The sequence below is a fragment of the Chelon labrosus genome (genome assembly GCF_963514085.1).
Source record: "Chelon labrosus genome assembly, chromosome: 14".
NCBI classification, from domain to species: Eukaryota; Metazoa; Chordata; class Actinopteri; order Mugiliformes; family Mugilidae; genus Chelon; species Chelon labrosus.
The window spans coordinates 316,420-342,705 of NC_140347.1; the positions used below are offsets into that span (position 1 = coordinate 316,420).

The 26,286-nt window shown below is 46.9% G+C and overlaps 1 protein-coding gene across 1 annotated transcript; it reads right to left on the bottom strand.

The window, feature by feature from the left end:
• Window positions 1–26,163, bottom strand: LOC311498985 (inverted formin-2-like). The gene is made up of 24 exons (XM_084559786.1): window positions 26,075–26,163; window positions 22,255–22,395; window positions 21,636–21,897; window positions 19,379–19,494; window positions 18,252–18,411; window positions 17,421–17,454; window positions 17,188–17,329; window positions 9,959–10,091; window positions 9,289–9,870; window positions 9,040–9,170; window positions 8,871–8,932; window positions 8,596–8,698; window positions 7,310–7,395; window positions 7,092–7,192; window positions 6,846–6,916; window positions 4,952–5,059; window positions 2,438–2,508; window positions 2,236–2,356; window positions 1,997–2,161; window positions 1,823–1,910; window positions 1,585–1,680; window positions 1,023–1,511; window positions 838–900; window positions 1–644 (listed from the first exon to the last, which is right to left on the bottom strand). The coding sequence occupies exons 2-23, from the start codon at window positions 22,381–22,383 to the stop codon at window positions 839–841; spliced, it is 3,312 nt and encodes a 1,103-aa protein (XP_084415912.1). The 5' UTR covers window positions 22,384–22,395; window positions 26,075–26,163; the 3' UTR covers window positions 1–644; window position 838.
• Between the last annotated feature and the right edge of the window lie 123 nt (window positions 26,164–26,286).

The following is a 26,286-nucleotide window of genomic DNA, read 5'->3' on the forward strand; positions in this document are numbered from 1 at the left end:
AATAGATCAATAAATGAGGCTCTGCTGGCATCACGTGACCAGAGGCTTGTCTGGGTCAGGGTGACGTCAACCCAGTGTTGACACTGTGACGTCATCCAATGTTATTGATCGTATCAGCTGTGAGAAAATCATTCATTTAGGATTTAATGTCAGGAGGGACAGATTTAAGGTGGACGTCTCAGACACATAACAGGTTTTAAATGTGGACGGGTTGAGTCTAAACCTGAAGAGACAGGAGACAAACAGCTGATCAACAATCATCTGAGAGGTCAACAAACTTTTATTTTGACAATAAAATCTCAACAAGAACAAAGTGAGTCCCTCAGAACTTCAAAATAAAATTAGACGACCTCCGGTCCCATGGGTAGAGCTGATAGAGGCTTTTAATGTGAAAGGCTGTTAACAGGAAGGAAGACAAACTGATCCATAGATGAATTAACGAACCAATAATCAATCAATGATCAAACTAACAAATACTGATCATCAGACCATTGATTATCAACAGGAAGTGAAGTAAAACAGTCCAAATAAGGAACATCAGGAACCCAAGCTCCGCCCACCGGTCTGAACACATCCATCATCCCCCACATGGACCAGGTTTCAGTGTGACCTGTTGCTATGGTGACAGGTCGTCAGGCCCTCACCTGGAACCGCAGAAGAAGAAACATCAGAGAACGACTCACATGTTAACACTGTGACCAGTCCAGACCAGTCCAGACTGGTTCAGACCAGTCCGGACTGGTCCAAACTGGTTCAGACCAGTCCAGACTGGTCCAAACTGGTTCAGACTGGCCCAGACTGGCCCAGACTGGTCTAGGTTTCCAGGCGTCCTCTCACCTCAGTGTGAGACGCAGCCTTTCTTCGTCTTGGAGCGTCTGACTCCATTAGTGTCTCCTCCTCCTGGGGGTCAAAGAGAGGCTCTGATTGGTCAATTAGTTCAGGAAGTTGACGTAACAACCAGGCTCTGAGTTGATCCTGGTTCTAAAGCTCAGACCTTCAGGTTCTGGTGGACCGTCACTCACCTGCTGAACCAGTAGCAGATGTCTTTGATGGTTGGTCTGGACCAGATTCTGGATCAACCTTGTCCTGTTGGATGGTTCTGGTTTCTAATGTGGGGATCTCCTCAAACTCTGAATCCTCGGTCAGATCTCTGCTTCCTGCTGGACCTGGACTCATCCTAGAGGTCTCTGAGCCTCCTTCAGGGTTCTGGTCTTTGGTCTGGTCCCCCTCAGGGTCCTGGACTTTGGTCTGATTCTGGTCCTCTTTAGGTTCCTCGTCTTTGGTCTGGTCCCCCTCAGGGTCCTGGTCTTTGGTCTTGTCCCCCTCAGGGTCCTGGTTTTTGGTCTTGTGCCCCTCAGGGTCCTGAACTTTGGTCTGGTCCTGGTCTCCCTCAGGGTTGGGAGTAGAAGGTCCAGAGGATCGCTGCGTCTCTACCCTTGGTTCTGGTCTGGTTCCAGAGATCTGGAGATCGGGCTGGTCCACGACCGGGGACCGTCTGACCTCGGAACGATCTAGAAGCAAGAGTCCAGTTAAAGTCAGTTCTGGTCAGAGTCCAGGGTCAGAGACCAAGGACAGAGTCCTCACCAGGCTGGGTCCTCTTCAGGTTGTAGCCTCTCCTGATCTCAGCCAGCAGGTTGTCAATGATGCAGCCGTCGTTCTGGACAGACATGTCCTTCCTGACTGGAGGACAGAAATACAGACTATACAGGTGGATTGATTTAAGGTAGGTGGATTTAAGGTGGACTGATTTAAGGTGGACTGATGTAATGTGGATGGATTTAAGGTGGATTGATTTAAGGCGGACTTCCAGTGTTTGACTCACTGATCTTCTTGCTGGAGTCTCCGTTGAGTTTCTTGTCCTCCTCCAGTTTCTTCTTTCTCTTCTCCTGCTGACGGCGACTTTCGTTCTCCTGAAGACGAGTTCATGAAAACACATCACAAGGAGCAGACCTTCAAAATAAGAGTTTGGAGGTCGTTCGTAGTTTGATTTGCTGACCTTGACGGCTCGGAGGAACAGTCCTCTGAAGGTCTTGATGGTGCTGAAGAGCTCGTCCAGAGAGAAGCTGCCGCTGTCCTCACACAGGTAGATGGACAGGTCCGCTCTCTTGTCCTCCAACGAAGACAACCACTGCTGCAGCTGCTCACAGACCTGCAGGTTGTCCTGGAATCACCAGAGAAGAAGACCTCAGCCTGAGAACCTAATTAGAACTTGCTGGTAATAGGTGCGTCCATCACCTGGAGGACAGACAAGTACTGCTGCTTCACGTCCTCTGACGAACAGGAGACTTTCCTCTCACAGTTCTTCAGCTGTTTGACCAGAGAGCTGGTTTCAGACTGGATCGACTCCAGGCTCAGTCTGAGGAGACATTAGGAGACATTAGGAGACATTCAGAGACACTAGGTGACGGCTGATCCCAGGTCAAAGGTTGATCTTTACCCAGCAGCCTTCTCACAGATCTCCAGGTCATCAGGAAGGTTCAGAAGGTCGGGATGGTTCTCCTCAGCCTCCTGGAGATCAACAATGAGAGGACCAGTCAGAGAGAGGTCCAGTCAGAGAGAGGACCAATCAGAGAGAGGACCAGAGAGAGGACCAATCAGAGAGAGGACCAGTCAGTGAGAGGACCAGTCAGAGAGAGGACCAGTCAGACAGAGGACCAGTCAGAGAGAGGACCAATCAGAGAGAGGACCAGTCAGAGAGAGGACCAGAAAGAGAGAGGACCAGTCAGAGAGAGGACCAGTCAGAGAGAGGTCCAGTCAGAGAGAGGACCAGTCAGAGAGAGGACCAGTCAGAGAGAGGACCAATGAGAGGACCAGAGAGAGGACCGGTCAGAGAGAGGACCAATCAGAGAGAGGACCAGAAAGAGGACCAATCAGAAAGAGGACCAGAAAGAGAGAGGACCAGTCAGAGAGAGGACCAGTCAGAGAGAGGTCCAGTCAGAGAGAGGACCAGTCAGAGAGAGGACCAATCAGAGAGAGGACCAATGAGAGGACCAGAGAGAGGACCGGTCAGAGAGAGGACCAATCAGAGAGAGGACCAGAAAGAGGACCAATCAGAAAGAGGACCAGTCAGAGAGAGGACCAGTCAGAGAGAGGACCAGTCAGAGAGAGGACCAATCAGAGAGAGGACCAGTCAGAGAAAGGACCAATCAGAGAGAGGACCAATCAGAGAGAGGACCAGTCAGAGAGAGGACCAGTCAGAGAGAGGACCAGAGAGAGGACCAATCAGAGAGAGGACCAGTCAGAGAGAGGACCAATCAGAGAGAGGACCCGTCAGAGAGAGGACCAGTGAGAGGACCAGAGAGAGGACCAGTCAGAGAGAGGACAAGAAAGAGGACCAATCAGACAGAGGACCAGAAAGAGGACCAATCACAAAGAGGACCAGAAAGAGGACCAATCAGAAAGAGGACCAGTCAGAGAGAGGACCAGAAAGAGAGAGGAACAGTCAGAGAGAGGACCAATGAGAGGACCAGAAAGAGGACCAGTCAGAGAGAGGACCAGTCAGAGAGAGGACCAATCAGAGAGAGGACCAGTCAGAGAGAGGACCAATCAGAGAGAGGACCAGTCAGAGAGAGGACCAGTCAGAGAGAGGACCAATCAGAGAGAGGACCAGAGAGAGGACCAATCAGAGAGAGGACCAGTCAGAGAGAGGACCAGTCAGAGAGAGGACCAGAAAGAGAGTGTGTAGTTGTCAGTGTGTAGTTATCAGTGTGTAGCTCCAGTGTGTAGTTCCAGTGTGTAGTTATCAGTGTGTAGTTCCAGTGTGTAGTGTCAGTGTGTAGTTATCAGTGTGTAGTTCCAGTGTGTAGTGTCAGTGTGTAGTTCCAGTGTGTAGTTCCAGTGTGTAGTGTCAGTGTGTAGTTCCAGTGTGTAGTGTCAGTGTGTAGTGTCAGTGTGTAGCTCCAGTGTGTAGTTGTCAGTGTGTAGTTCCAGTGTGTAGTGTCAGTGTGTAGTTCCAGTGTGTAGTGTCAGTGTGTAGTTCCAGTGTGTAGTTATCAGTGTGTAGTTGTCAGTGTGTAGCTGTCAGTGTGTAGTTCCAGTGTGTATTTATCAGTGTGTAGCTCCAGTGTGTAGTGTCAGTGTGTAGTTCCAGTGTGTAGTTATCAGTGTGTAGTTCTCAGTGTGTAGTTATCAGTGTGTAGTTGTCAGTGTGTAGTTGTCAGTGTGTAGTTATCAGTGTGTAGTTGTCAGTGTGTAGTTCCAGTGTGTATTTATCAGTGTGTAGTTCCAGTGTGTAGTTCCAGTGTGTAGTTATCAGTGTGTAGTGTCAGTGTGTAGTTCCAGTGTGTAGTGTCAGTGTGTAGTGTCAGTGTGTAGTTCCAGTGTGTAGCTCCAGTGTGTAGTGTCAGTGTGTACTTATCAGTGTGTAGCTCCAGTGTGTAGCTCCAGTGTGTAGTGTCAGTGTGTAGTTCCAGTGTGTAGCTGTCAGTGTGTAGCTGTCAGTGTGTAGCTCCAGTGTGTAGCTCCAGTGTGTAGCTCCAGTGTGTAGTTCCAGTGTGTATTTATCAGTGTGTAGTTCCAGTGTGTAGTTATCAGTGTGTAGTTCCAGTGTGTAGTGTCAGTGTGTAGTTATCAGTGTGTAGTGTCAGTGTGTAGTTCCAGTGTGTAGCTCCAGTGTGTAGTGTCAGTGTGTACTTATCAGTGTGTAGTGTCAGTGTGTAGCTCCAGTGTGTAGTGTCAGTGTGTAGTTCCAGTGTGTAGCTGTCAGTGTGTAGTTATCAGTGTGTAGCTCCAGTGTGTAGCTCCAGTGTGTAGTCCCAGTGTGTAGTTATCAGTGTGTAGTCCCAGTGTGTAGTTCCAGTGTGTAGCTCCAGTGTGTAGCTCCAGTGTGTAGTTATCAGTGTGTAGTTCCAGTGTGTAGTTCCAGTGTGTAGCTGTCAGTGTGTAGCTCCAGTGTGTAGCTCCAGTGTGTAGCTGTCAGTGTGTAGCTCCAGTGTGTAGCTCCAGTGTGTACCTCCAGGATGTGGTGCAGCAGGGTGATTCTAGACTTGTTGGCTTTAGTCTCAGTCAGTTTCAGCAGAGTACTGATCTTAAAGCCTTCAGCGTTTCCAGTGTGACTCCCCTGACACACAACAACAACAACACAACATGACACACAACAACAACAACAACAACACAATTAATTAATCTATTAAATAATCTAATCAGATATTCATCATGTGACTGGGGGCTGACTGTAATCTGACTACTAGAATGAAGAGTAATCTGACTACTATAATGAAGAGTAATCTGAGTACTAGAATGAAGAGTAATCTGACTACTAGAATGAAGAGTAATCTGACTACTAGAATGAAGAGTACTAGATTGAAATGAAGAGTAATCTGAGTACTATAGTGAAGAGTAATCTGACTACTATAATGAAGAGTAATCTGACTACTAGAATGAAGAGTAATCTGACTACTAGAATGAAGAGTACTAGATTGAAATGAAGAGTAATCTGAGTACTATAGTGAAGAGTAATCTGAGTACTATAGTGAAGAGTAATCTGAGTACTAGAGTGAAGAGTAATCTGACTACTAGATTGAAATGAAGAGTAATCTGAGTACTAGAATGAAGAGTAATCTGACTACTAGTTTGAAATGAAGAGTAATCTGACTACTAGATTGAAATGAAGAGTAATCTGAGTACTATAATGAAGAGTAATCTGAGTACTATAATGAAGAGTAATCTGACTACTATAATGAAGAGTAATCTGAGTACTATAATGAAGAGTAATCTGACTACTAGAATGAAGAGTAATCTGACTACTAGAATGAAGAGTACTAGATTGAAATGAAGAGTAATCTGAGTACTATAGTGAAGAGTAATCTGAGTACTATAATGAAGAGTAATCTGACTACTAGAATGAAGAGTAATCTGACTACTAGAATGAAGAGTAATCTGACTACTAGAATGAAGAGTACTAGATTGAAATGAAGAGTAATCTGAGTACTATAGTGAAGAGTAATCTGAGTACTATAGTGAAGAGTAATCTGAGTACTATAGTGAAGAGTAATCTGACTACTAGATTGAAATGAAGAGTAATCTGAGTACTAGAATGAAGAGTAATCTGACTACTAGTTTGAAATGAAGAGTAATCTGACTACTAGATTGAAATGAAGAGTAATCTGAGTACTATAATGAAGAGTAATCTGACTACTATAATGAAGAGTAATCTGAGTACTATAATGAAGAGTAATCTGAGTACTAGATTGAAATGAAGAGTAATCTGACTACTAGAATTAAGAGTAATCTGACTACTATAATGAAGAGTAATCTGAGTACTATAATGAAGAGTAATCTGACTACTAGATTGAAATGAAGAGTAATCTGACTACTATAATGAAGAGTAATCTGACTACTAGAATGAAGAGTAATCTGACTACTAGATTGAAATGAAGAGTAATCTGAGTACTATAATGAAGAGTAATCTGAGTACTATAATGAAGAGTAATCTGACTACTAGATTAAAATGAAGAGTAATCTGAGTACTATAATGAAGGGTAATCTGACTACTATAATGAAGAGTAATCTGAGTACTAGATTAAAATGAAGAATAATCTGAGTACTATAATGAAGAGTAATCTGAGTACTATAATGAAGAGTAATCTGAGTACTAGATTGAAATGAAGAGTAATCTGACTACTATAATGAAAAGTAATCTGAGTACTATAATGAAGGGTAATCTGAGTACTAGATTGAAGGGTAATCTGAGTACTATAATGAAGAGTAATCTGAGTACTAGATTGAAATGAAGAGTAATCTGACTACTATAATGAAGAGTAATCTGACTACTATAATGAAGAGTAATCTGAGTACTATAATGAAGGGTAATCTGACTACTATAATGAAGGAGTACAGGTTCTTACGTAGTTGAGGAAGTTCCCAACACTCAGGATGAGTTTACAGAAGCTGGGCAGTCGAGAGCTCTCCCTCACACCTGAACACAGACAAGGTAGATGTTTGTTGTTGTTGTCTAGTAGTTGTGTAGCTGTGTAGTAGCTGTGTAGTGGTTGTTGTGTAGCTGTGTAGTAGCTGTGTAGCGGTTGTGTAGTGGTTGTTGTGTAGCTGTGTAGCGGCTGTGTAGTGGTTGTTGTGTAGTTGTGTATACTGACTGTAGCAGGCTCTTTCCAGCAGTTCAGCTTTTGGTCTCAGAGTTTCCAACAAACTGCTGCTTTCCTCACACAGCAACATGCACTGGATCCTGAGAGAGTAACTACAACACAACACAACACAACGCAACGCAACACAGGGCAACCAGTCAGTCTACCTGCACCCAGGTGTGTCTCAGAATCAGGTGAGTCTCAGACTCAGGTGAGTCTCAGTCTGTTACCTGGGGACGTCCAGCAGCAACAGGTAAAACTGATCCACTGACGCCAACTTGTCTCTGTCTCCATGATGAGACTTCAGGTTCTCTACCTGTGGAAGGACAGAGGATAGGCAGGTAAAGGACAGGTAAAACAGACAGAACAGATATCTCACAGGTAGAACAGGTGAGACAGGTGTGGGACATGTGGAACAAGAAGATGAAAAGAAAGACAAGAGAAAGACAAGTAGGATCCAACATTATGAGAAACAAGATAAAGACAGGTGTAGAACAGGTGTAGGGCAGGTGTAGGGCAGGTGTAGAACAGGTGTAGAACAGGTGTAGGGCAGGTGTAGAACAGGTGTAGGGCAGGTGAAGAACAGGTGTAGAACGGGTGTAGAACAGGTGTAGGGCAGGTGTAGGGCAGGTGAAGAACAGGTGTAGAACAGGTTTAGGGCAGGTGTAGGGCAGGTGAAGAACAGGTGTAGGGCAGGTGTAGAACAGGTGTAGGGCAGGTGTAGGGCAGGTGTAGAACAGGTGTAGAACAGGTTTAGGGCAGGTGTAGGGCAGGTGAAGAACAGGTGTAGGGCAGGTGAAGAACAGGTGTAGAACAGGTGTAGAACAGGTGTAGGGCAGGTGAAGAACAGGTGTAGGGCAGGTGAAGAACAGGTGTAGAACAGGTGTAGGGCAGGTGAAGAACAGGTGTAGGGCAGGTGTAGGGCAGGTGAAGAACAGGTGTAGAACAGGTGTAGGGCAGGTGTAGGGCAGGTGAAGAACAGGTGTAGAACAGGTGTAGGGCAGGTGTAGGGCAGGTGAAGAACAGGTGTAGGGCAGGTGTAGAACAGGTGTAGGGCAGGTGAAGAACAGGTGTAGAACAGGTGTAGAACAGGTGTAGGGCAGGTGTAGGGCAGGTGAAGAACAGGTGTAGGGCAGGTGTAGGGCAGGTGAAGAACAGGTGTAGAACAGGTGTAGAATAGGTGTAGGGCAGGTGTAGAACAGGTGTAGGGCAGGTGAAGAACAGGTGTAGGGTAGGTGTAGGGCAGGTGTAGAACAGGTGTAGAACAGGTTTAGGGCAGGTGTAGGGCAGGTGAAGAACAGGTGTAGGGCAGGTGTAGGGCAGGTGTAGAACAGGTGTAGAACAGGTTTAGGGCAGGTGTAGGGCAGGTGTAGGGCAGGTGAAGAACAGGTGTAGAACAGGTGTAGGGCAGGTGTAGGGCAGGTGTAGAACAGGTGTAGAACAGGTTTAGGGCAGGTGTAGGGCAGGTGTAGGGCAGATGTAGAACAGGTGTAGAACAGGTGAACTGAACTCTGACCTCGTGTTTCTCAGGAAGCAGTTTGATCAGCTGTTTCAGGACCTCCACATCAAACTTTGACCTGTCTCCTCTTTGAATCAGAGACACAAAGTCCTCATGGGAACTGCAGGTGAGACACAAAAGGTGAGACAGGAAAGAGACAGGCTGAGGACAGGTGGGACAGGTAAGGTGGAAGGACGTGTGAGACAGACAGGCCAAAGACAGGTGAAAGGTGAGACAGTGATGTCACTGCAGAGCTTTGTTCCTATTGGCTAAGAGGCTCCATGAAGAGTCACCATTTGAACTGTTTGAGGAAGATGTTGAGGTTGAGGTTCTTCTTGGCATCGATGAAGGAAATCTGAGGACAAAGACAAGAGACAGTAACTGGACATGAGCACCAGAGGACAACATGTCTCTGCTCCACCGAGCTGAAGGGTCAGTGGTCCAAGGTAAAAACTGCTGCACCTCTTTGGGCTCAGTCTTGGTTTTGGTTCTGGTCTTGGTCTCAGTGGGAGGCAGACTGAAGAGCTGCTCGATGCTGCAGTAATCTGGTTCCAACGAGTCTGAGGACACGGACGTCCACATGGACTGATGAGCTGCAGGACAGAGATGGACAAAGATCAGATCCATGTCAGACCAGGGCCGGAGACCGGAGACCAGGACCATGTCACCAAGAGACCAGGACCTGGACCAGGATGGATAAACCTCACTGACCTGTCACCACTCTGGATGGAAGTTTCTGCCAGTTCAGTTTCTTCATCCTGACGGTGGGACAGGGGGCGGGGCTTGACAGAGGGGAGGGGCTGTAATAGGACCCGCCCAAACCTTGGACTGCCTGGGCTACGATCATGTCACCTGGAGGTGGAGGATGAGGAGCTCCCATCCCAGGTAAAGGGGGTGGAGGGGGAGGAGCTCCCATCCCAGGTAAGGGAGGTGGAGGGGGAGGAGCTCCCATCCCAGGTAAAGGAGGTGGAGGGGGAGGAGCTCCCATCCCAGGTAAAGGAGGTGGAGGGGGAGGGGGAGGAGGGGGTGGAGGGGCGGAGAGAGGAGATCCCATCCCAGGTAACGGAGAGGGAAGTGGAGGAGGAGGGGGAGGAGGAGGAGGAGGAGTCTGATGAGGCTCTGCTGGAGAGGTGATCGTCACAGCGTCTTTGATGGAGGCCTCTGATTGGCCAGGAGGACTGTTTGGTCGTTGAGTCTGCACCGGCCTGTCCATGGTTCGGATCCTGTGATTGGCTGAGAAGACCTTCTGGGGGAGGAGCCTCCCCAGCAGACAGTCACTAGAATCTACCTGACCTACAATAAAAACAAACGGTTAAATCCAGTGTTAGACCCAGGACACCATGGGTCCCTGATGAAAACCTGTCCTCTGAGGAGGACTTACCGTCCTGGGCCAGAAGCGTAGCTCTGTCAGTCAGCAGCTCCAGAGCCAACCAGACCTCAGCTCTGTCCGGATCCACCAATAACAAGGCCTGGAGGATGGACAGCAGCTGGACAGAGGACGGACGGCTGGACACCTGGTACAGAGACGTAAGATGGTCTTTAAATGACGTCCAGAGGCGTTTGTCTCCTGTTTGTCACCTCGCTGAGATGAAGACATGTGGACTAGAAGACGTTTCCTTCCAGTACTCAGGACTAAATGTAAAATAGGTTTGGTCACATGACCAGAGTCTGTTAACGACCTGACAGAGTCACCAGGTTTGAAGTGAACCGGACTGAGCCACGTAGGGGACGACTCCTGTCTGTCCATTCTGGGACATCCTCTACACCAGGGCTCTATATAAATATATATATATATTATATAACATAGTGTTTTATATTAGACTGGGCCCAGTGCCATGTATAAATACACCCTGTTATTTATTTTAAACATGTTCAGGGTTCAGTGAGAACAGTGTCCGTACACACATATCTCACACAAGGATCCATGGCTGAAGTAAATGTTGTCATGTTTTATTTATTTGATTATTTTTATTAATTATTCTCTTCTTATCAAATAATACTGCAGCATGCGTCCTTGGGTGCATCTGAATACCCATACTAACGTACTGTTCAGTAGGCGAGACGCAGTACGTCACAGTAGTAGTACGTCCGAATTCTTAGTAGACATCGACTAGTAGGCGAAAAATACCCGGATGGCCTACTACCTCCACAGTATACAACGGTAGCTCACTATGCTATCCCACAATTCAGCGGGAGCCCGCTAAGCGTAGAAGAAGACGAGCCGCTGGGAAAATCAAATCAGACAAAATGGCTGAGACGGTTGTGACAGCTACAGCTACGACAACCGAAGTTTATAAATGTAAGTATATTAGGATAAATGTTGAGTTTAAAATGTTGGTTGTTTCGAAAATACTTCTCCAAGGTGGCTTTAAAATTTCGCGGCATCCGCCGGTGTGCGTCATATGTGTCGGCGTCACATGTAAACATCCGGGGTCTAAGGGCAGGCAAGATGGCTGCCCAGTACGTCCTTATTGTAGCCTACTACTCGCTCGCATACATAAATAACGTACTAAATTTACGGTTGAGTAGTACGTTCTAACCGACGTTAGTATGGACTGACTATTCGGATGCACCCCTTGTGTCTGGGATCGGAGTCAGCTGAGAACTGACCAGGCTGTACCAAACCAAGTAACATGCAGCCTTGTGATTGGCTCAGCAGCGATGGGGGTGGGTCCTCCTCTTTTAGGGCATGTTTAGTTTGTAAGGGGGCGTGGTTAGGGTGTAACGGGGCGTGGGTAGTGTGTAATAGGGCGTGACTAGGGTATAATAGGGCATGGTTAATGTGAAATGGGGCGTGGTTAGTGTGTAATAGGGCGTGGTTAGTGTGTAATAGGGCGTGGTTACTGTGTAATAGGGCGTGGTTAGGGTGTAACGGGGCGTGGTTAGGGTGTAACGGGGCGTGACTAGGGTGTAATATGGCATGGTTAATGTGTAATAGGGCGTGGTTAGTGTGTAATAGGGCGTGGTTAATGTGTAATAGGGCGTGGTTAGTGTGTAATAGGGCGTGGTGAGGGTGTAATAGGGCGTGGTTACTGTGCGATGGGGCGTGGTTAATGCATAATAGGGCGTGGTTAGTGCGTAATAGGGCGTGGTTATGGTGTAACGGGCGTGGTTAGTGTGTAATAGGGCGTGGTAAGGGTGTAACGGGGCGTGGTTAGTGTGTAATAGGGCGTGACTAGGGTGTAATAGGGCATGGTTAATGTGTAATAGGGCGTGGTTAGTGTGTAATAGGGCGTGGTTAGTGTGTAATAGGGCGTGGTTAGTGTGTAATAGGGCGTGGTGAGGGTGTAATAGGGCGTGGTTAGGGTGTAACGAGGCGTGGTTAGTGTGTAATGTGTAATATTAGAACAGCATATTATTCATCATTAATAGAAGAAAACAAGAACAACCCCAGATTTCTTTTCAGCACTGTAGCCAGGCTGACAAAGAGCCACAGCTCTGTTGAGCCATCTATTCCTTTAGCCCTCAGTAGTAATGACTTCATGAGCTTCTTTACTAATAAAATTGTCGGCATTAGAGAAAACACTCAAGGCATCCTTCCAACAGCTGTTAAAGATGCAAGTGCAGCGACATTAGAAACTTTTGTAAAACCTTATCAACATCTGGAATCCTTCTCCCCAGTAGATCTTCTTGAGCTCTCTTCAACAATTACAGCATCTTAACCATCAACCTGTCTTCTAGATCCAATCCCAACTATTGGACAATTGTACCAGGCAGGACTTCCTGGCCCTCAAGAGGGTGGTCCGTTCAGCGGAGCGGACCATCAGAACCCCCCTCCCCAACCTGCAGGACATTTACACCAAACGTTGCAGGTTAAGGGCCACAAAGATCCTGAAACAGCCCAGTCACCCCGGACACTCTCTCTTCTCTCTACTGCCATCAGGCCGGCGTTTCCGTTGCCTGAGGACAAAGACTGAGGGGCTGAAGAAGAGTTTTTATCCCCATGCCATCAGCCTGCTCAACTCTGAGCCTTAACTGGACTTAAATACCACTGCACTTTATTCATGTAGCTGCTTAATATTTAATATTTAATACTGTAAATTATGTACATATACAACTACCCCCCCACCTCCCAAGTTTACCAGTCTATATTTTTATTCAGTCGATATTTTTATTTTTATTCTCATTTATTTTATTTTATTTTATTTTATTTTATTTTATATTCTATTTCTCTATCGGTGTACATTACACTTATATCGCTTACCTTGTGTGCAACTACTGTTTACTGTAGTAACTACTGTTTACTGTAGTACTTATATATTTTCTTACTACTGGCTGCAGGTACAACAGTACATTTCACTGTGCATTGTACTATGTATAACTGTGCATGTGACAAATAAAACCTATCTATCTATCTATCTAACTAAATTGCTCAAAGAAGTTTTTCCATTAATTAACACCTCCATATTGAACCAGATAAATTTATCTTTATTAACAGGATATGTGCCTCAGTCTTTAAGATTGCTGTAATTAAGCCCTTACTCAAGAAAGCCACTCTAGATCCAGATGTTTTAGCCAACTATAGACCAATCCCCAACCTTCCTTTTATTTCCAAAATTCTAGAAAAAGTTGTTGCTAATCAGTTGTGTGACCACTTAAACAAGAATGGTCTGTTTGAAGAGTTTCAGTCAGGTTTTAGAGTTCATCATAGTACAGAAACAGCTTTGGTTAAAGTTACCAATGATCTCCTCATGGCTTCAGACAGTGGACTTGTCTCTATACTTGTTCTGCTAGATCTTAGTGCTGCATTTGACTCTATTGATCAGAATATTTTACTACAGAGACTTGAAAGCGAGGTCAAGATTAAAGGAACTGCATTAGACTGGTTTGAATCCTATCTGTCTGACAGATTCCAGTTTGTTCATGTCAACAATGATTCTTCTAACTTATACAAAAGTAAGTTACGGAGTTCCTCAGGGTTCTGTGCTAGGACCAATACTCTTCACATCATACATGTTGCCATTAGGCAAGATTATTAGAAAACATGGCATAAACTTTCATTGCTATGCAGACGACACCCAGCTATATTTATCCATGAAATCAGATGAAACTAATCAGTTGGTTAAACTCCAAGCCTTAAAGACATAAAGGCTTGGATGACCTGTAATTTCCTACTCTTAAACTCAGACAAAACAGAAGTTATTGTATTCGGTCCTAAGCATCTCAGAGATTCATTATCTAATCACATGGTGTCTTTGGATGGCATTACCTTGGCCTCCAGTACTACTGTAAAAAACCTTGGTGTTATATTTGATGAGGATATGTCCTTTAAATGTCAGATAAAGCAAGTGACCAGGACTGCCTTCTTTCACCTGCGTAATATCGTCAAAATTAGGAACATCCTGTCTCAGAGTGATGCTGAAAAACTAGTTCATGCATTTGTGTCGTCCAGACTGGATTACTGTAATTCATTACTGTCTGGCTCCAAATAGCTCTTTAAAAAGCCTCCAATTGATTCAAAATGCCGCAGCAAGAGCATTGACAGGAATTAGCAAGAGAGATCATATTACTCCAGTTTTAGCTTCTCTTCACTGGCTCCCTCTAAAGTCTAGAATAGAATTTAAAATCCTCCTCCTTACATACAAGGCCCTTAAAGGCCTAGCTCCATCGTATCTTAAAGACCTTATTGTACCATACCATCCCAGCAGATCACTTCGGTCTGAAAGTGCAGGCCTACTTGTGGTTCCTAGAATTTCAAAAAGTAGAATGGGAGGTAGAGCTTTCAGCTATCAGGCTCCTCTCCTGTGGAACCAGCTCCCAGTTTGGGTTCAGGAGGCAGACACTCTCTCTATTTTTAAGGTCAGGCTTAAGACTTTCCTTTTTGATCAGGCTTATAGTTAGGGCTGGACTAAACCATCCCTTAGTTATGCTGCTATAGGCCTAGGCTGCTGGGGGACGATGCACCAAACACATGTCCTCCTTCTTTCTTCTCTCTCCTCTCTCTCATCCTCCACTTTCTTTTCTCTGGCACAGAGCTCTTGCCCTCTAATTTCCTATATACTACTAGTCATACAATTCTGTGCTATTACTATGTAGAATGTTTACTGCTGTGTGTGTCCCACCCCCCTTCCCCCCCACTTCCCCCCTCTTCTTGTGAGTATCTCTGGCCTGGAGTGGTGTGTTTCCTGTGGAGCTCTATACTACATCTGTTGTCGTGGTCTCATCAGCCTACCCAGTCCTCATGGAATCCTGCAGTTCTCCACTCCTACCTGAATGAACACTTCTCCAACCTGCCTATGATTCCTCTTACATTTTCAAACTGTCATGTAACATCATCAGTTTGTATCATAAGATTCCACATGTACACTTTAGTCAGATATGTGTATCTATGACAGATGGATGTTTATCTTGCTGTTCTCTCTCTTTCTTCTGTCTGTACCCGGCTGGCCTTAGGCAGATGGTTCCTCCATATGAGCTGGTTCTGGTTCTGGTTCTGCTCAAGGTTTCTTCCTGTTAAAGGGAGTTTTTCCTGCCACCGTTGCCTTCAGGCTGCTCTGGGGGTTTCAGGCCGGGTTTTTGTAAAGCGTCTTGAGACGATTTGTATTGTTATTGACGCTATAATAATAAAATTGAATTGAATTGAATTGAATTAATGGGGCGTGGTTAATGTGTAATAGGGCGTGGTTAGGGTGTAACGGGGCGTGGTTAGTGTGTAATATTGCGTAGTTAGTGTGTAATAGGGCGTGGTTAGTGTGTAATAGGGCGTGGTTAGTGTGTAATAGGGCGTGGTGAGGGTGTAATAGGGCGTGGTTAGTGTGTAATATGGCGTGGTTAGTGTGTAATAGGGCGTGGTTACTGTGTAATAGGGCGTGGTTAATGTGTAATGGGGCGTGGTTATGGTGTAACGGGGCGTGGTTAGTGTGTAATATGGCGTAGTTAGTGTGTAATAGGGCGTGGTTAGTGTGTAATAGGGCGTGGTTAATGTGTAATGGGGCGTGGTTATGGTGTAACGGGGCGTGGTTAGTGTGTAATAGGGCGTGGTTAATGTGTAATGGGGCGTGGTTATGGTGTAACAGGGCGTGGTTAGTGTGTAATATGGCGTAGTTAGTGTGTAATAGGGCGTGGTTAGTGTGTAATAGGGCGTGGTTAGTGTGTAATAGGGCGTGGTTAATGTGTAATGGGGCGTGGTTATGGTGTAACGGGGCGTGGTTAGTGTGTAATATGGCGTAGTTAGTGTGTAATAGGGCGTGGTTAGTGTGTAATAGGGCGTGCTTAGTGTGTAATAGGGCGTGGTTAGTGTGTAATAGGGCGTGGTTAGTGTGTAATAGGGCGTGGTTAGTGTGTAATAGGGCGTGGTGAGGGTGTAATAGGGCGTGGTGAGGGTGTAATAGGGCGTGGTGAGGGTGTAATAGGGCCAGGGGCGTTACTAGACCTTATTCACTGGGGCACGTGCCTTAGTAAAAGTCTCCAGTGCCCCAGTAAAATTCTAGCGCTGCTCTCGCTGGAAACGGCATTCATGAGCGCATCTCCGTGCCTGCTTTAGTCATGACTCGAGCCTGTCACTATCCTTGTATCTTTACCAGTGGTTTAATATAGCCTACAGCAGCGGTTCCCAAACTTTTTTGGCCGCGCACCCCCTTCTATATCCCAACCGCGCTGACGCACCCGTCTCGCTGTTACTTCCATTCACCGGCGCACTCGCTCTACTCTCGCTCTACCACCCACACACACGTTACGGTCGCACATGCACACTGTACTACCCCCTTAAAGGAGCCACGCTACTCTTATAACAATATAATGAAACAAAGTTACGCACAAGCTTCCACTTTTAAGAGCAAAGAGAATGAGGACAGGCTCAGAGGCAGAAAGGAGATAAGTTGGGGGAAATATGGCTAATATTTTCAGCCGAATTGAACAAAAATCGCAGCAACTGTAAATGACCGTGGAGCTAACACAACGACGTCATCATAACACAGCGGTTTTGGAAATAAAATTAGAACGCCAGTAATTTTAACTAAATTGTAATAAAGTTACACAAGACCCACAACATAAATAACAAAGAGCATAGGCTCAGGAACAGATATAAAAATGAGGATCCATCTGACGATTTTCAAGTGCAGCGCAGCTGGCTCTGTTAGTTGCGCATATACGGTGCGTAGAAGAAGATAACTTCTTCTCCGCCATTGCATTTTTCATCTCGCGCACCCCCTAGAGGCAGTTCACGCACCCCCAGGGGTGCGCGCACCACACTTTGGGAATCCCTGGCCTACAGTATGACAGTGACAATAATGATTTTGAAGCTTGTACCCGTAGGCTAGCCATTTATTTCATATTGCGCACACATTTAATTATTTTTTTTTATTTTATTTTTTTAATGTATTGGGAGTTGGGGGCCTGTGCCCCAGCAAAGCTCTAGGTCTAGAATCGCCCCTGAATAGGGCGTGGTTAGTGTGTAATAGGGCGTGGTTAGTGTGTAATAGGGCGTGGTTAATGTGTAATGGGGCGTGGTTATGGTGTAACGGGGCGTGGTTAGTGTGTAATAGGGCGTGGTTAGTGTGTAATAGGGCGTGGTTAATGTGTAATGGGGCGTGGTTATGGTGTAACGGGGCGTGGTGAGGGTGTAATGGGGCGTGGTTACTGTGTAATAGGGCGTGGTAAGGGTGGAGGTACCTTGGTGAAGAGCGAGGTAAAGACCTGATGGTGGTCGCTCATGTCTATCCCTCCATACAGTCTCTCCATCTCTTCCTTGTCCTCCGTCAGAGAGTCTTCGAAGGCGTAGCACTGGATGTTCAGGTCCTCGTCCTCCATTTCCCTGAAGACGGAGAAGAGACATTGTTGACTGATTAGTTGACTGATTATTGGTTGATTGATTGATTGATTGGTTGCTTGATTGACAGATGTACCTCAGTCTGGGCAGCTGGTCCAACAGATGAAGACCTGAAACAACAAGGTCAGAGTTTTGATTTGACCAAACCCCAAAACCTCCACCTGGCTCTACTGACATTTCCAGAGAGGGTGGAGCAGTCTAGTTAGCTGCTAATGACCGAGGGTGGAGCCTAGCTATCTGCTAATGACTGAGGGAGGAGCCTAGCTCTCTCCTAAAGACTGAGGGTGGAGCCTAGCTCTCTGCTAATGACTGAGGGTGGAGCAGTCTAGTTAGCTGCTAATGACCGAGGGTGGAGCCTAGCTAGCTGCTAATGACTGAGGGTGGAGCCTAGCTCTCTCCTAAAGACTGAGGGTGGAGCCTAGCTCTCTGCTAATGACTGAGGGTGGAGCAGTCTAGTTAGCTGCTAATGACTGAGGGTGGAGCCTAGCTCTCTCCTAAAGACTGAGGGTGGAGCCTAGATCTCTGCTAATGACTGAGGGTGGAGCAGTCTAGTTAGCTGCTAATGACTGAGGGTGGAGCCTAGCTAGCTGCTAATGACTGAGGGTGGAGCCTAGCTCTCTGCTAATGACTGAGGGTGGAGCCTAGCTCTCTCCTAAAGACTGAGGGTGGAGCCTAGCTCTCTGCTAATGACTGAGGGTGGAGCAGTCTAGTTAGCTGCTAATGACTGAGGGTGGAGCCTAGCTAGCTGCTAATGACTGAGGGTGGAGCCTAGCTCTCTCCTAAAGACTGAGGGTGGAGCCTAGCTCTCTGCTAATGACTGAGGGTGGAGCAGTCTAGTTAGCTGCTAATGACTGAGGGTGGAGGTGCCACCGCCCTAGCAACTGTCAGGAATGGACGGAGGTCCTACCAATGAACTCCTGTCTCAGCCGGTCCCTCGTCCTCAGGTCTTCTTGTCCCAGGACGAGGACGTTGACCACGCTCATCAGCGCCACCAGGTACGGGACGTTGTCGGTGGCGTGGAGCTCGTTCATGATCACACTGAAGCGATACTGCTGCTTCTTCTGAGTCTGGACATAAAGATGGAGGAAGCACTGATTAGCCACGCCCTCCTACACCTCCCTCTCCCTCCAGACTACACGCTCGGCTCCTGGTCCTGGTCTACGACACAGATCACATCTAAAATGAGCCAACATGACATTTGACTGGGTTCAGATCATGTCTCTAAATACATGGACAGAACAGAGAGGATTGTGGGTAATGTCAGTCCACATGACTGCATGCCATCACGTCTCTGCTCTGGTTCACATCAGGTAGAACAAGTTGGGGCAACATGGACGAGGTTTTGGTTCTTATCGTCAGTCACGCCCTCATGATAAGCAGCAGCTCCACTCCCTGTTACCGAGGCAACACTTCAGGGTGTAGCTGATAACAGATCAACATTAAAATAAAAGATGTTTAGACATTTTAAACAGGGGAACAGTTGATGAATATATATAAACTCATATAGGACACCAGACCAGGATGAAGCCTCCAGGGCCTGCAAGCTGAGCTGGGGGGGGCGGGGCTTCAGCAGGTATTTAACCTGAGCCTACACCTTAGGAGGGTCCCCCTGCAGTGGAAGACATCCTGCATCGTCCCTGTCCCTACAAAGCTACACAGAGGGTGTTGAATGACACTGTGGGGTGTGTCAGGGATGGACAGGAGCAGGAGGACAAGGTTCTGGTGGACAACTTGGTCTCATGGTGCAAAGAGAACCATCTTCTGATCAATCCAGATAAAACCAAGGAGACGGTCATAAGTTTCTGGAGGTCCAGCCTCCACCTGCAGCCTGTAACCATCAACAGGGAGCGTGTAGAGGTGGTTCAGACCTAGAAGGACCTGGGTCTATATCTGGATCACAGACTGGACTGGTGGTCTTATTATTATTTTAATGATAATTATTAGTTTCTATGTTCTGAGCCACTGACTGATGCAGGAATCATTAAAAGGACTCGGATACTGTCTGAGGAGGAGGAGGAGGAGGAGGGTCTGTACCTTATAGGCGTCCAGGGCGTCCAGGGTCAGCTGACGTCCTCGAGGGTCAAACAGAACCAGCGCCGCCAGCAGCTCAAACACCTGCATCTTCACCATGACGTTGGACGTGTCCAGAGCTGAGGGACAGACAGGAAGCAGTGGGTGGTCCAACAACAGATAAAGAGCCTTTATTTGTCATTATATTATACAAGTATCATATAACGAGATTGCATGGTCAGACATGGAGGGTTAGCCGCTGCACTCGCGCGCGCCGCCACTGTGGCCCAACCTGACCGGTGCCTAACACCTAGCATGTTTTGATGATGGGAGGAAACCGGAGTGCCCGGAGAAAACCCACGCAGACACGGGGAGAACATGCAAACTCCACACAGGGGGATTTGAACCAGCGACCTTCTTGCTGTGAGGCACCAACGCTACCCACTGTGCCACCGTGCTGCAGTGTGACCATGTGAACAGTGTGAACAGTGACCATCATCAATCAAAGAAGAACAGCAGAGGATGTAGTGGTCCACTGCCATCACTGAGTCCATCACCACCTGGTCTGCTGCAGCCTCTGCTGAGGACAAGACCAGAGTCTCTGCAGAGACGGTGATTGGCTGCAGTCTGACGTCTCTAGACCAGCTGGACGCTTCCAGGACTCTGAAGCAGCTGATTGTGTCTGATCCCTCTCACCCTGGACACGGACTATTTAACAGACGCTGAGATCCATCGAGTCCAGGACCACTCACATGGTGAACAACACCAGGACCCCCCATGAAACTGAATCTAACCCGAATCTAACCTGAATCACACCTGGATCACACCTGGACCTAACCTGGACCTAACCTGGACCTAACCTGGATCTAACCTGGATCACACCTGGATCACACCTGGATCCCACCTGGATCTAACCTGGACCTAACCCGGGTCTAACCTGGATCAAACCTGGACCTAACCTGGGTCTAACCTGAATCCAACCTGGGTCTAACCTGAATCCAACCTGAATCTAACCTGGATCACACCTGGATCACACCTGGATCACCTGGATCTAACCTGAATCGCACCTGGATCACCTGGGTCTAACCTGAATCTAACCTGAATCACACCTGGATCACACCTGGATCACCTGGATCTAACCTGAATCACACCTGGATCACCTGGGTCTAACCTGAATCTAACCTGGATCACACCTGGACCTAACCTGGACCTAACCTGGATCTAACCTGGATCTAACCTGGATCACCTGAATCACACCTGGATCTAACCTGGATCTAACCTGGATCACACCTGGACCTAACCCGGGTCTAACCTGGATCTAACCTGAATCTAACCTGAATCTAACCTGAATCTAACCTGGATCTAACTTGGGTCTAACCTGGATCACACCTGGACCTAACCCGGGTCTAACCTGGACCTAACCTGGACCTAACCTGGATCACACCTGGACCTAACCCAGGTCTAACCTGAATCTAACCTGAATCTAACCTGGACCTAACCTGGGTCTAACTTGGGTCTAACCTGGATCACACCTGGACCTAACCCGGGTTTAACCTGGACCTAACCTGGACCTAACCTGGACCTAACCTGGGTCTAACCTGGATCACACCTGGACCTAACCCGGGTCTAACCTGGACCTAACCTGGATCTAACCTGGATCACACCTGGACCTAACCCGGGTCTAACCTGGACCTAACCTGGACCTAACCTGGACCTAACCTGGATCACACCTGGACCTAACCCGGGTCTAACCCGGGTCTAACCTGGGTCTAACCTGGACCTAACCTGGGTCTAACTTGGGTCTAACCTGGATCACACCTGGACCTAACCTGGACCTAACCTGGGTCTAACCTGGATCACACCTGGACCTAACCTGGGTCTAACCTGGATCACACCTGGACCTAACCTGGACCTAACCTGGGTCTAACCTGAATCACACCTGGACCTTACCTGGACCTAACCCGGGTCTAACCTGAATCACACCTGGACCTTACCTGGACCTAACCCAGGTCATTCTCTGTGGATGATGATTAACGACGGTAGTAAACACATCGTCACATGATCCTTCTATCAGACTAGAGACTGGTTTGTTAAGATCAGCTGAGCTACTTCTTGGTTGATGACGAGTGGATGAACAGGAGGAATGAAAACAAGCTCTGCACCAGGTCACATGACTACACAGGTAGGACAGGAAGAGACAGCTGTCTCCTTCTGACCCAGAATACATTTCTAACTGGACCTGGTCTAACATGGTCTAGACGGTTCAGGTTCTGGTTTCTACCTTGGGTCAGCGTCCTGACGTAGCCCAGGTTGTCCAGGATGAAGTGCAGCCCCGCCGCCGAGTTCATGACGGCTCGGATGCACGTCACACAGGTCAGCTGCAGCAGGGCATCGGCGATCCGAGCGCAGCCGCGACCCGACAGACGCTCGAGGGCCTCCATCAGCAGGTCCAGACCCCGCTGCTCCAGGAACTGGACCATCCACGGTTGATTGCTGGCCTCCAGCCGCCGCCGCAGCCCCGAGTAGTTCACCACCGACGGGACCTGGGGGGACAGAGTCTGGTCAGACGCTGGCCGACTGGTCCGACCACAATGACAACAACAATGTTGACAACAACAATGTTGACAACAACAATGTTGCAAACACCATAAACAACAACAACATAACTACAACTACAATATAGAGTACAACAACAACATAAACCACAACAACAACATAAACCACAACAACAACATAAACAACAACATAAACCACCACAACAACAACAACATAAACAACAACATAAATTACAACAACAACATAAACCACAACAACAACGTTGACAACAACATAAACAACAACAACATAAACCACAACAACAACATAAACCACAACAACAGCGCTGGTGTTGCCCGTGGTACCTGCAGCAGACGGATGCAGAGCTCGGGGTCGGCGTTCTCCAGATTGGCCTCCAGCGTGGCGTCTGGGTCGGCAGCGGGGTCGGCCGTCACGCGGTCCTTTACTGCTTCCCATTTGGTTTTTGTTGCCATGACGACAGGAATCTGCAGAGAGATGAGGTCGAAGGTCTTTATTGACCTCTGAGCCTCGAGGTTTCTGCTTCTTCAGCAAACGTTGAGTCAGTCCTGTGACTCCATGACTCTATCAGTGAGAATGAATGAGTGTCTGTGTCTGAGTGGGTGGAGACACACTGGGTGGAGACAGGCTGAGTGGGTGGAGACACACTGGGTGGGTGGAGACAGGCTGAGTGGGTGGAGACAGACTGAGTGGGTGGAGACAGACTGAGTGGTGGAGACAGGCTGGGTGGAGACAGGCTGAGTGGGTGGAGACATTCCTTCACACTAGAGGAGGCGTCTCCTACTCAGTCTCTTTCATTGTTCACTTCATACAAAACTTGACAAAGAACAACATCCTTATTATAAACTATATACATGGCCACTTCATTAGGTACACCAGAGACAACATGTGTAGGGTGTCCAGCATCATTCATTCATTCATCTTCTGTAACCTCTCGTCCTGTGGAGGGTCATGGGGGTCTGGAGCCTATCCCAGCTGTCATTGGTCTGGGGGGGGGGCGGTCTCCAGTCTATCCCAGCTGTCATTGGTCTAGAGGGGGGGTCCACCCTGGACAGGTCTCCAGTCTATCCCAGCTGTCATTGGTCTAGAGGGGGGGTCCACCCTGGACAGGTCTCCAGTCTATCACAGGGCTAATTTAGAGTCACCAATAGTTTTCATTCAACCATTGAACCTAAATATGGATCAGTCCAGTTTATGGTTTAGATTAGAATCCACTAGTATACCTAATGAAGTGGACTAGTGTACCTAATGAAGTGGTGTACCTAATGAACTGGTGTACCTAATGAAGTGGACTAGTGTACCTAATGAACTAGTATACCTAATGAAGTGGACTAGTGTACCTAATGAAGTGGACTAGTGTACCTAATGAACTGGTGTACCTAATGAGGTGGACTAGTGTACCTAATGAAGTGGACTAGTGTACCTAATGAAGTGGACTAGTGTACCTAATGAGGTGGTGTACCTAATGAAGTGGACTAGTGTACCTAATGAACTGGTGTACCTAATGAACTGGACTAGTGTACCTAATGAACTGGTGTACCTAATGAAGTGGACTAGTGTACCTAATGAACTGGTGTACCTAATGAGGTGGACTAGTGTACCTAATGAAGTGGACTAGTGTACCTAATGAAGTGGACTAGTGTACCTAATGAGGTGGACTAGTGTACCTAATGAGGTGGTGTACCTAATGAAGTGGACTAGTGTACCTAATGAACTGGTGTACCTAATGAAGTGGACTAGTGTACCTAATTAACTGGTGTACCTAATGAAGTGGACTAGTGTACCTAATGAACTGGTGTACCTAATGAAGTGGACTAGTGTACCTAATGAGGTGGTGTACCTAATGAAGTGGACTAGTGTACCTAATGAACTGGTGTACCTAATGAACTGGTGTACCTAATGAAGTGGACTAGTGTACCTAATGAACTGGTGTACCTAATGAGGTGGACTAGTGTACCTAATGAGGTGGACTAGTGTACCTAATGAAGTGGACTAGTGTACCTAATGAGGTGGACTAGTGTACCTAATGAAGTGGACTAGTGTACCTAATGAGGTGGTGTACCTAATGAAGTGGACTAGTGTACCTAATGAAGTGGACTAGTGTACCTAATGAACTAGTGTACCTAATGAAGTGGACTAGTGTACCTAATGAAGTGGACTAGTGTACCTAATGAACTGGTGTACCTAATGAAGTGGACTAGTGTACCTAATGAAGTGGACTAGTGTACCTAATGAAGTGGACTAGTGTACCTAATGAAGTGGACTAGTGTACCTAATGAACTGGACTAGTGTACCTAATGAACTGGTGTACCTAATGAAGTGGACTAGTGTACCTAATGAACTGGTGTACCTAATGAAGTGGACTAGTGTACCTAATGAACTGGACTAGTGTACCTAATGAAGTGGACTAGTGTACCTAATGAACTAGTGTACCTAATGAACTGGTGTACCTAATGAAGTGGACTAGTGTACCTAATGAACTGGACTAGTGTACCTAATGAACTAGTGTACCTAATGAAGTGGACTAGTGTACCTAATGAAGTGGACTAGTGTACCTAATGAACTGGTGTACCTAATGAAGTGGACTAGTGTACCTAATGAACTGGTGTACCTAATGAAGTGGACTAGTGTACCTAATGAACTGGTGTACCTAATGAAGTGGACTAGTGTACCTAATGAACTGGACTAGTGTACCTAATGAAGTGGACTAGTGTACCTAATGAACTAGTGTACCTAATGAGGTGGTGTACCTAATGAAGTGGACTAGTGTACCTAATGAAGTGGACTAGTGTACCTAATGAACTAGTGTACCTAATGAACTAGTGTACCTAATGAAGTGGACTAGTGTACCTAATGAAGTGGACTAGTGTACCTAATGAACTGGTGTACCTAATGAAGTGGACTAGTGTACCTAATGAACTGGTGTACCTAATGAAGTGGACTAGTGTACCTAATGAAGTGGACTAGTGTACCTAATGAAGTGGACTAGTGTACCTAATGAACTGGTGTACCTAATGAAGTGGACTAGTGTACCTAATGAACTGGTGTACCTAATGAAGTGGACTAGTGTACCTAATGAACTGGACTAGTGTACCTAATGAGGTGGACTAGTGTACCTAATGAAGTGGACTAGTGTACCTAATGAAGTGGACTAGTGTACCTAATGAGGTGGACTAGTGTACCTAATGAAGTGGACTAGTGTACCTAATGAACTAGTGTACCTAATGAACTAGTGTACCTAATGAACTGGTGTACCTAATGAAGTGGACTAGTGTACCTAATGAACTGGACTAGTGTACCTAATGAACTGGACTAGTGTACCTAATGAACTAGTGTACCTAATGAACTGGACTGGTGTCCCTAATGAAGTGGACTAGTGTACCTAATGAACTGGACTAGTGTACCTAATGAAGTGGACTAGTGTACCTAATGAACTAGTGTACCTAATGAACTGGACTGGTGTCCCTAATGAAGTGGACTAGTGTACCTAATGAACTGGACTAGTGTACCTAATGAAGTGGACTAGTGTACCTAATGAACTGGACAGGGAGGGTGTGTCAGGGACTGATTATTTATGTTTTTGCTGCAGATTTGTCATTAACCCAAACACTCAGTGGCCATTTCATTAGGTACACCCTGGTGAGTTCCTTTAGCCGTTGAGACGTGAAATAAAACCGAGTAACGTCCTGAAGCTCCCTCAGACCCTGATCTATTGATCGATTGATCTATTGATCGATTGATTGATTAATTGATCTAACGAACTGACTGGATTCATAGCGTTAACTATTCACAAACAAACCGTTAGCCCCAAAGTGTCCACTGCACCAGACTCCGTTCAAAATTCACTGAATTTAGTGTCAGGTTCCCTAGCAGCGGTAGAACCAACCTTTAAGCCGTACACCACACCCAGAGTTCTGGTGAAACGGACCGTTTCTAAAGAGGAGTTCTGGTCATTAAAAGTAGATAAACTGATAATAATCTTCTTTAAATGCAGACTGAGGAGAAGCCGATCCACGGTCCGGTCGACAAACATCCAGATTCTCTCGGTTCAGATTAAAAACAACGGTTCGGCTCCGAGGAGGAGGTCGAGTCTTAAAATCAGACGTTTACCGGGCGGAGTTCGGCAGCGAGCGGCTGTAGCCTTACCGTAGTGCCCGGAGGGCGGCTGGACGCTCCGCAGGTCCCCGGGGAAGACTTCCAGGCTCCGGGCTGAAGTCTGCTGTCTGCCCTGAGGGCGGGAGCAGGGGCTATCCTCTAACACGTCCGCATGGGGTGGGCGGGGTCAGAGGTCGCTCAACTCTGTGCGCGTGAGTGTGACGACTCGATGAACGGACTTCATTGATGTTTATTCATTAATA